The 9660-nt window shown below is 38.0% G+C and overlaps 1 protein-coding gene across 1 annotated transcript in view; it reads left to right on the top strand.

Annotated features, from left to right (window-relative positions):
• Positions 1-9660, top strand: part of DENND4C (DENN/MADD domain containing 4C) — a 97197-nt gene that overhangs the window by 67167 nt on the left and 20370 nt on the right. The window contains exons 22-24 of the mRNA XM_011930412.1: positions 3613-3790; positions 4972-5081; positions 5377-5552. Coding sequence (XP_011785802.1) covers positions 3613-3790; positions 4972-5081; positions 5377-5552 — 464 coding nt within the window. The remainder of the gene's footprint in view (positions 1-3612; positions 3791-4971; positions 5082-5376; positions 5553-9660) is intronic.

Below are 9660 nucleotides of genomic sequence, written 5' to 3'. Positions count from 1 at the left end.
ATGCCCAGCTAATTTTTGTATTTTTAGTAGAGATGAGGTTTCACCATGTTGGCCAGGCTGGTCTTGAACTCCTGACCTCAGGTGATCCACCTGTATCAGCCTCCCAAAGTGCTGGGGTTACAGGCATGAGCCAACGTGCCTGCCTGATTTCTGGTAACTTTGGTTTTTATATTTTGTGTAGTCTATCTGATATTGGAATGTTTGTATATCTTTTTAAAAATATATGAAGGATTATTAAGAGAGTGCTGGTAACTTTGGTTTTCATATTTAAAAACTATGCATATTTGTTTTCTTTCTTGAAGTAACTTGAACCATATATGTAAAGAAGTTAATAATGTAGAAATAGAATATCAGGACCATTTTATAATTCCATAGACTAGTCTAAACTAAAACATGATTTATTTCTTTGAAAGCTCTAATGATTAGTGTTTGAAGTTAATAAAAATACCATATTATATTTGTGTAGCATTCACTTTTAAAATAATTTTTACCTATGTAATCTCCTTAATACATATAAAGTCAAGCTGAAGCTTAATCCATAGATTTCATACTACATAGCAAAAATAATTGTCTTTAAAAAACATTATACACATAGAGTTAATCATTAGATCTTTTGGTAAAAATGAAAGTGGGTAAGTTTTGCTTGTTTTACAGAAAAAAATTGAAATTTCACCTTGTATGCAAATAATTGTATAGTATTTGAGGACTTTAGTAGATAAGGCAGATATCTACAATGTTTGCTCTCTAACAGTATGTCCTAGGTACGGTTATAAGTTATATGTCTGCTTTTATATATTAATATATACAAACATATGTATTTGTTTAATTTTCATAGCAACCCCATGAGGGTGGTACTGTTGTTATCCTGATTTTTTAGATGATATTTGAAACTCAGAGAGGCTAACTAGGGAATAGTAGAACTATGATTTGAAGTCAAAGAGATTGGATCTAGAATCCATGCTCTTACCTTAGAAGCAATATCTCAGGAGAAGATACCAAAGAGCAATATATGAAAAGAGGTTCAGGTTGGGGGCTATCCGGAAAAAAAGCAAAGCAGGTGATATTTAAGTTAGGATTTGAAGGATAAACTTGACATTTGGGGTTAAAGCTGTAAGAAGAGTGTCAGAAGAGTATATCTAAAAGAATAATGTGAAATGGTATGGAAGCCTAAAGCATCATGCACTTTCAAAATAATATAATCAATTTCAGATTGTTAAAGGTCTAAATCGGAATTAGAGACATGGGAAAAGACGTTAGACATATGAGCTGGGTGCGGTGGCTCACGCCTGTAATCTCAGCACTTTGGGAGGCCGAGGCGGGTAGATCATGAGGTCTGGAGATCGAGACCATCCTGGCTAACACAGTGAAACTCTGTCTCTACTAAAAATATAAAAAATTAGCCGAGCGTGGTGGCGGGTGCCTGTAGTCCCAACTACTCAGGAGGCTGAGGCAGGAGAATGGTGTGAACCCGGGAGGTGGAAGTTTCAGTGAACCGAGATTATGCCACTGCACTCCAGCCTGGGCGACAGAGTGCGACTCTGTCTCAAAAAAAAAAAGAAAAAAGAAATTAGACTTGTAAGACTTTTATACCATTTGAAGGAATATCTTATAGACAAAGTAATAATTGAAAGTATAATGTTAAATATTATAAATTAGCTATTTCATATTTAAAGAGCTTACAAGGTCAGTCAAGGGAAGGCAAAATAAAATAGCTTCCAAAGTGTCTTAATCTGGCATTATAATAAAAAAGAAAAAAAAAGTGTATCATTTTATTTTATTTTTTGAGACAGGGGCTTGCTCTGTTACCCTAACTGGAATACAGTGGCACAATCATGGCTTACTGTAGCCTCGACTCCCTGGGCTCAAGCAATCCTCCTGCCTCAGCCTCCTGATTGCTAGGACTACAGGCGTGCACCACCATGACTGCTAATTTTTTATTTTTTGTAGAGATATGGTCTTGCTATGTTGCCCAGGCTGGTCTTGAACTCCTGGGCTCAAGTGTTCCTAGGTCTCCCAAAGTGCTGGGATTCCGGCCGTGAGCCACTGCACCTGGCCTTTGTTTTATTTTTGAAATTTTATTGAGGTTGGTTATGAGGACTCATGTCTGTAATCCCAGCACTTTCAGAGGTGGAGGTGAGCATTTGCTTGAGCCCAGGAGTTTGAGACTAGCCTGGGCAACATGGCGAAACCCCATCTATACAAAAAAATTAGCTGGGCGTGGTGGCATGTACCTGTAGTCCCAGGTACTCTGGAAGGGGAGGTGGGAGGATAGCTTGAGCCTGGGAGGCAGAGGTTGCGGTGAGCCGAGATCACACCACTGCACTCCAGCCTGGGCGACAGAGACCCTATCTCCCCTACCCCCCCAAAAATTATCTAACTGTTAAAAACAGAAGTACATTCCACAGGGATATTTGGACTTGGAATATATGACACTCTAAATTCCAAGTCACTGTGGATCTTGTCTTGTCTTTTCATTGTTACAGCCCTGGCACCAGTAAGCCGTAACTGGCAAAAGGCAAATAGGATATACCTAATAAATATTTACAAATTAAGGAATAATCCACAATTTAATCTAAGGAAGTAATTAGAGGTATATGTAAAAATAGAGGAATTTTACCAATGTAATTTATATAAGATTGAAGCATTTTGAATGTTTAAGCAACAGGGGGAGTTAGTAAATAATAGTATATCAGTAAAACAGATTAGTTCACAGGGGTTTAAATAATTAGAAAATTTAATGACATTAAAATAATTACATAAGTACAGGTTAAAAACTATTCTAATTTGTAAAGATTTATTATATGATTTTATATGTATGTTCTAAATGACTGGAAAGATACATCAAGATTTTGATTTTAATCTCTGTTGATCATAAGCGTTTTTTATTCCTTGTTTTGCTTATCTGTATTTAATTTTTACAAATCTTGTAACATGGTTTTATGGCAAGGAACACCCAAATCTTTCATTTTTAAAGCAAAAAAAACTGATTTTTGAAATGTTTTCTACCTCAAGCTTCAACATTCACTTACGTAGTTAAGAGCTACAGTGTTTGAAACTTTATTCATGTTTCGTGGCTCTAATATTGATATTTGTTATTCTGAACATTCAGATTCCCAGCCAAAATTATCACAGCAGCTCTATTTGAAACAACTCATATTATCCATATTTTAAAATTACATAATTAAAAGTTAAAGAAGTTTAGTAATTTCTGTAAGATTACATATCTAATAAATGGTGGAGAACAAGGTCACAATATGGCTGTCTAACTCAAAAACTCCTACTCATACAGGGATTCCTGATTCCATGAGAGACAGTGAGCTCCCTAGAATTCTGTTATTTTATAAGATTCAATATTGAGAGACACCCAGACCTCCCACATACACCTGAGGCACACCACGATCTTTTTTAAAGTGTTGTTGTTTATGGCTTGAATGTCTTGGAGTGTGGAAGGGAAATTCCAAATAATAGGAGATTTCATGGTTTTGAAAAATGTGGGGGTGATGATTTGTTTAAGGATTATAGAGTTTAATTCTGAAAAGGGTAGAGTGAGTATATTTCAGTGGAGAAGGTATTATTTATGTATGTGGAATTTTTTTTTTTTTTCAATTAAAGGAGGAAACTAATAGAGATTACAGCTTCCCGGCTGGCCTAGAAGACCATATTTTGGGGGAGAATATGTCGCCTAACACAAGTATCTCAGGATTGATCCCCAGTGAACTTACCCAGAGCAACACAAGTCTTGGCAGTAGCAGCAGTAGTGGAGATGTAGGAAAACTGCATTATCCAACAGGTATGGGGAAGGATTATCCTTTCTTCATTTGCTTTGTAATAGTTTTTGTTTTTTTTTTAATTTAAGAGATGGGGTTTTGTCATGTTGCCCAGGCTGGTCTCGACCTCCTGATCTCAAGCAATCTGCCTGCCTCAGCCTCCCAAAGTGCTGAGATTACAGGCGAGAGCCACAGCGCCTGGCCTGCCTTTGCTTATTTTAATTTAGATGCCTGTAACTCCCCACTCAATAAGCCCCATTTGTTGAGGTGATTGAGAGATTTTTAATAGTAGCTGTCTTTTGATCTATTCTGATCTTCTATGATTTATAACTGCTGTGGTCACCTACTCCCTTTGTTTTTAGTTGTATATATTGGTGGATTATATCATTAGTTCTCAAACTTTGGCATGCATCAGAATAATCTGGGGAATTTGTTTCAAAATATATGCAAATGTCCAAACCTAACGCTAAAACTTCTGAGACTGAATTTGTGAGATGGGGCCTTGGGAGTGCGTATTTTTAAGCAGTTCTCTGGGTTAATCAGATGTATACCAGAGTTTGAGAATCCCTAGGATGTGTCATTGAAGTTTCTTACTCCATGTTACTTTTTAAAATTATAATTCTGTTCTTTTTCTCTGACTTTTTACTATAACAACTTCAAATGTCCGAGCCAGGAATGGTGGCTCATGCCTGTAATCCTAGCACTTTGGGAGGCCGAGGTGGGTTGATTGCCTGAGTTCAGGAGTTCGAGACCAGCCTGGGCAACACAGTGAAATCCTATCTCTACTAAAATACAAAAAAAATTAGCTGAATGTGGCAGCGTGCGCCTGTAATTCCAGCTACTTTGGAGGTGGAGGCAGGAGAATCACTTGAACCCGGAAGGTGGAGGTTGCAGTGAGCTGAGATTGCACCATTGCACTCCAGCCTGGGCAACAGAGTGAGACTCTGTCTTTAAAAAAAAAAAAATTTCAAATGTCATGAAAAGTTGAAAGAATCGTGTAATGAACAATTATGTATTTTCCACCTAGATTTAATTAACTATTGTTAACTTTATCTCTTTCTATGTATGCATACATTTTTATACTGAGCCACTTGAAAAACAGTTGCAGACTTTATGATACGTCCCCCCTAAATACTTTGGCATGCATTTTCAAAAAACAAGGACATTCCCTACCTAAGGTGTTATGATGTTTATTCCTTTGTAGGTGAAGTTCCATTTCCAAGAGGCATGAAAGGGCAAGACTTTGAAAAATCAGATCATGGTTCTTCTCAAAATACCAGCATGTCTAGCATCTATCAGAATTGTGCAATGGAGGTAAAAGTTCTATATTCAGTTCATGATAAAGTAGCTGTAAGCATATTTTTATTTCAGAATGGCATTTAACAGGATTCTATGACACCCTTGTGGACAGTATAATAAAATAAGTCATTTTTACTTGATGTGTTCTGTAAGACAATGAACTGATAGTTTACCTGTGAAATAAAAGAACTGTTATTAATAATTCCAAATTTGATCAATAGAATAAATGAAATCCCATTATCTCAAGAGAATGCCTGTTAAGATTAATTTTTATTAAATGGTCTCAGTATCTGCATTTTTCTGTTTTTAGGTTTTGATGTCCAGTTGTTCACAGTGTAGAGCTTGTGGAACTTTAGTTTATGATGAAGAAATTATGGCTGGATGGACAGCAGATGACTCAAATTTGAATACAGCTTGTCCATTCTGTAAAAGCAACTTCTTGCCTCTTCTCAATATAGAATTCAAAGATTTGAGAGGTTCTGCAAGGTTAGTCTTAAAAAGCTCTCTCAAGAAGTAAGTACCCTCAAAAAACATGACTTCTGGGAGAAGAGCGAAATATTCATGGTATGCTCCAGGTTTGCCTTCCTGTCTGTCCTTCACCTTCAGTATTTGAGTAGCAAATGTTAGTAATGTGGGAGTCTACTTTACCATTTTATTTAAAGTAGGATTATCAGCCGGACTCCGTGGCTCATGCTGTAATCTCAACACTTTGTGAGGCCAGGTGGGAGAATTGCTTGAGGTCAGGAGTTCAAGACCAGCTTGGGCAACATGGCAAGACCCTGTCTCTACAAAAGATTTTTTTTTAATTAGCTGGGCATGGTAGTGTGCACCTGTGGTAGCAGCTACTAGGAAGGCTGACACAGGAGGATCTCTTGAGCCCGGGAGTTTGAAGCTGCAGTGAGTATATATTTTAGAAGAAACAAAGGGGAAAAAAGGCTTCAACTCTTCTCTTGTCACTTGCACTTCCTAGTAGTATTCTGTGCAGTTAAATGACCAAATTCTAGGCAACAGAAAGGAGACTAGCTGATCTATAGTTATACATTAAATAATTGAGAATTTGGTAACTCTGTGCTGATCTAAGGAATTATACTTAATATTCCGTTCATTTTATGGAACAAATTGAACTTTTTATTTCCTGCCTTTAGCTGCTTTATAAAAAATACATTGCCAGGTGTGGTGGCTCACACCTGTAATCGTAGTACTTTGGGAGGCTGAGGCAGGTGGATTGCCTGAGCTCAGGAGTTCGAGACCAGTCTGGGCAACATGGTGAAACCCTGTCTCTACTAAAATACAAAAAAGTAGTCAGGTGTGGCGGCATGCGCCTATAGTCCCAGCTACTCGGGAGACTGAGGCAGAAGAATTGCTTGAACCTGGGAGGCAGAGGTTGCAGTGAGCTGAGATTGCACCACTGCACTCCAGCCTGGGTGACAGAGCGAGACTCTGTCTCAAAAAAAAAAAAAAAAAAATTTACGCTGGGCACGATGGCTCATGCCTGTAATCCCAGCACTTTGAGAGGCCGAGGCAGGCGGATCACTTGAGGTCAGGAGTTTGAGACCAGCCTGGGCAACATGGCAAAACCCCATCTCTACAAAAAAAAAACAAAAAAGGTTAGCCTGACACCATGGCACATGCCTGTAGTCCCAGCTACTCAGGAGGCTGAGGCAGGAGAATGGTTTGAATCTGGGAGGCGGAGTTTGCAGTAAGCTGAGATCACGCCATTTAATTGTAGAGATGTTTCTTCTCTGTTTTTTCTTTTAGCTTCAGGCGTGGAGCTAAGTCAAATCATACTCTTTAATTCCTGATACACTATCATCTTTGGCCTGTGCAAGGGCCCTCATGTATTTATCCTCCTTTCCTCATTCCCACCCTCATTCCCTCGTTCTACAATGACACTGTCATATATCTAAATTTATCTCTTTTTATCACTCAGTTTAAAATCTGAGTTACTATATGTACATCTAGTTTATTCCTTTTCTCCTACAGAAAGTTAATATATCTTTCTACTTATCCATTATTCTAGTGTTAGATACTTCAGTTGCTTTCAGTTGTCTGTTACTACAAACACCACTGCAGTAATGCAGTGTACTGCAAAATACATACCCCTTTTGAACTTGTGAAGTAGTTTCTCTAAAAAAACAATAATCCTTGGAGTAAGACCATTTTCATACATGATTTTAGTAAACACAAAATATTGCTTCCTAGATGGCTACACTCCCACAAATAGTACCTAAGAATTCTCATTTCTATATAGCCTTACCAGCATTTGGTATTACCACTTTTTAAATTTTGGCATTGTTTGAATTTGTCTCAATACTGACAAATTTGAGTTTCTCTTCATTACTTGTTATTCTAGCCTTTTTTTTTTTTTTTTCTTTTTGAGACAGAGTTTCAGTCTTGTCGCCCAGGCTGGAGTCCAGTGGCACAATGTCGGCTCACTACAACGTCTGCCTCCCAGGTTGAAGCAATTCTCCTGCCTCAGGCTCCCAAGTAGCTGGGATTATAAGTGCCCACCACCATGCCCAGCTAAGTTTGGTATTTTTAATAGAGACAGAGTTTGGCCATGGTAGTCAGGCTGGTCTCGAACTCCTGACCTTAGGTGATCCACCCACCTTGGCCTCCCAAAGTGCCGGGATTACAGGCGTGAGCCACTGCACCTGGCCTATTCTAGCATTTTCTGTGAATTGGCTGCTTATGTTCATTGCCTATTTTTCTTTTCTTTTCTTTTTTTTTTTTTTTTGAGACGGAGTCTCGCTCTGTTGCCCAGGCTGGAGTGCAGTGGCCGGATCTCAGCTCACTGCAAGCTCTGCCTCCTGGGTTCACGCCATTCTCCTGCCTCAGCCTCCCGAGTAGCTGGGACCACAGGCGCCCGCCACCTCACCCGGCTAGTTTTTTGTATTTTTAGTAGAGACGGGGTTTCACCGGGTTAGCCAGGATGGTCTCGATCTCCTGACCTCGTGATCCGCCCGTCTCGGCCTCCCAAAGTGCTGGGATTACAGGCTTGAGCCACCGCGCCCGGCCTCATTGCCTATTTTTCTTTTTTTCTTTTTTTTTTTTTTGAGACGAGTCTCGAGTACAGTGGCGCGATCTCGGCTGACTGCAAACTCCACCTCCCGGGTTCATGCCATTCTCCTGCCTCAGCCTCCTGAGTAGCTGGGACTACAGGCACCTACCACCACGCCTGGCTAATTTTTTTGTATTTTTATTAGAGACTGGGTTTTACCATGTTAACCAGGATGGTCTCAATCTCATGACCTCGTGATCCGCCAACCTCAACCTCCCAAAGTGCTGGGATTACAGGTGTCAGCCACAGGGCCGGCTGTTCATTGCCTATTTTTCTATTGATCTTTATTTTTCTTGTTGATTTGACTTGAATATTATTGATATTAATTACTTGAAAGCATTAATTTTGATGTCATTATCCATTAATTTTTTACCTTGCAATTTGTACTTTTGGAATCTTGTTTTTAAAGTTGTTCCCTATCCCTAGGACCTGAAATTTTTATCCTTGAACATTTTTGCTTATATTTTACTTTTGATGTTTAGGTCTTTAATATATCTTTATTCTGCTTTTTATATATGATGGTAGAGATCCAGCTTTTATTTTTCCCCCATATAACAATCCAGTTATCCCAATATTATCTCCTAAATAACTTATCCTTTCCTCACTGACATGGGGTGTCACCTTTATCATATTTCAGTTCCCATGTATACCTCACTTGGTTCCGCATTTTCTTGCTGTTTTTCTTAATGCCATATTGTTTTCGTCACTTGGTCTTTGTGTTATATCTGGTTAGCAGAGTGAGTTCCCTCTCTTGGATTTTATTGTTATTATTTTTTGTGTGCTTGCTCTTTCTTATGAATTCTTAGAATAAGTTTGAGTTCCTCAAAAAAAAAAAAATCCAACTAGAGTTTTCTTTGAGATTTATAGATTAATTTGGGGAAAATCGACTTTTCTAAATTATTGTCTTATCTATGAACTGGGCATACCTCTGTATTTTTTTTTCAGATCTTCTTTTATGTCCTTTAACACAGATATATATTATTCTCCATAAGTCCTATACTTTTTTGTTAATTGTGTTTTTAAGCTATTGTGACAAGCATTTTATTTTATATTTTTCAAATTGGGTATAAGGGAGCATTATTAAGTCTGTCCCCTGAATATGTTGTTATAGAAAATTTCAAGCTTACAACAAATTTTAAAAAGTTTTTTTTCAATGAACACCCAATAATCTACCCCTGCGTCCTTCAATTTACACTTTACTATACTTAGTCTATCACCTATCTGTTTCTCCACCAATCTATCTTAAATTTTTATTCATTTGAAGGTAAGATAGATATTAATACATTTCTCCCCCGAAGACTGATATGCGTATCATTAACTAGAGTTCAGTATTTATTGACAGTTTTTTTCTTTTGAGATAAATTGATATACGGCAAAATGTAAAAATCTTAAACATACCATTTGAAGAATAAATGCATGCATTTATACAAATTAAACCCTTAGAAAACATTACCATTACCTCAGAAAATTCTCTAAATGTTCCTTGCAAGGCCCTTCCCTCCTTGAGTCCACCCAAAGAGAGAAGGAGAGAGA

The sequence above is a fragment of the Colobus angolensis genome, unplaced genomic scaffold, assembly GCF_000951035.1.
Source record: "Colobus angolensis palliatus isolate OR3802 unplaced genomic scaffold, Cang.pa_1.0 Scaffold86, whole genome shotgun sequence".
Lineage (NCBI taxonomy): Eukaryota > Metazoa > Chordata > Mammalia > Primates > Cercopithecidae > Colobus > Colobus angolensis.
This window is presented reverse-complemented; position numbering and strand designations above follow the sequence as displayed.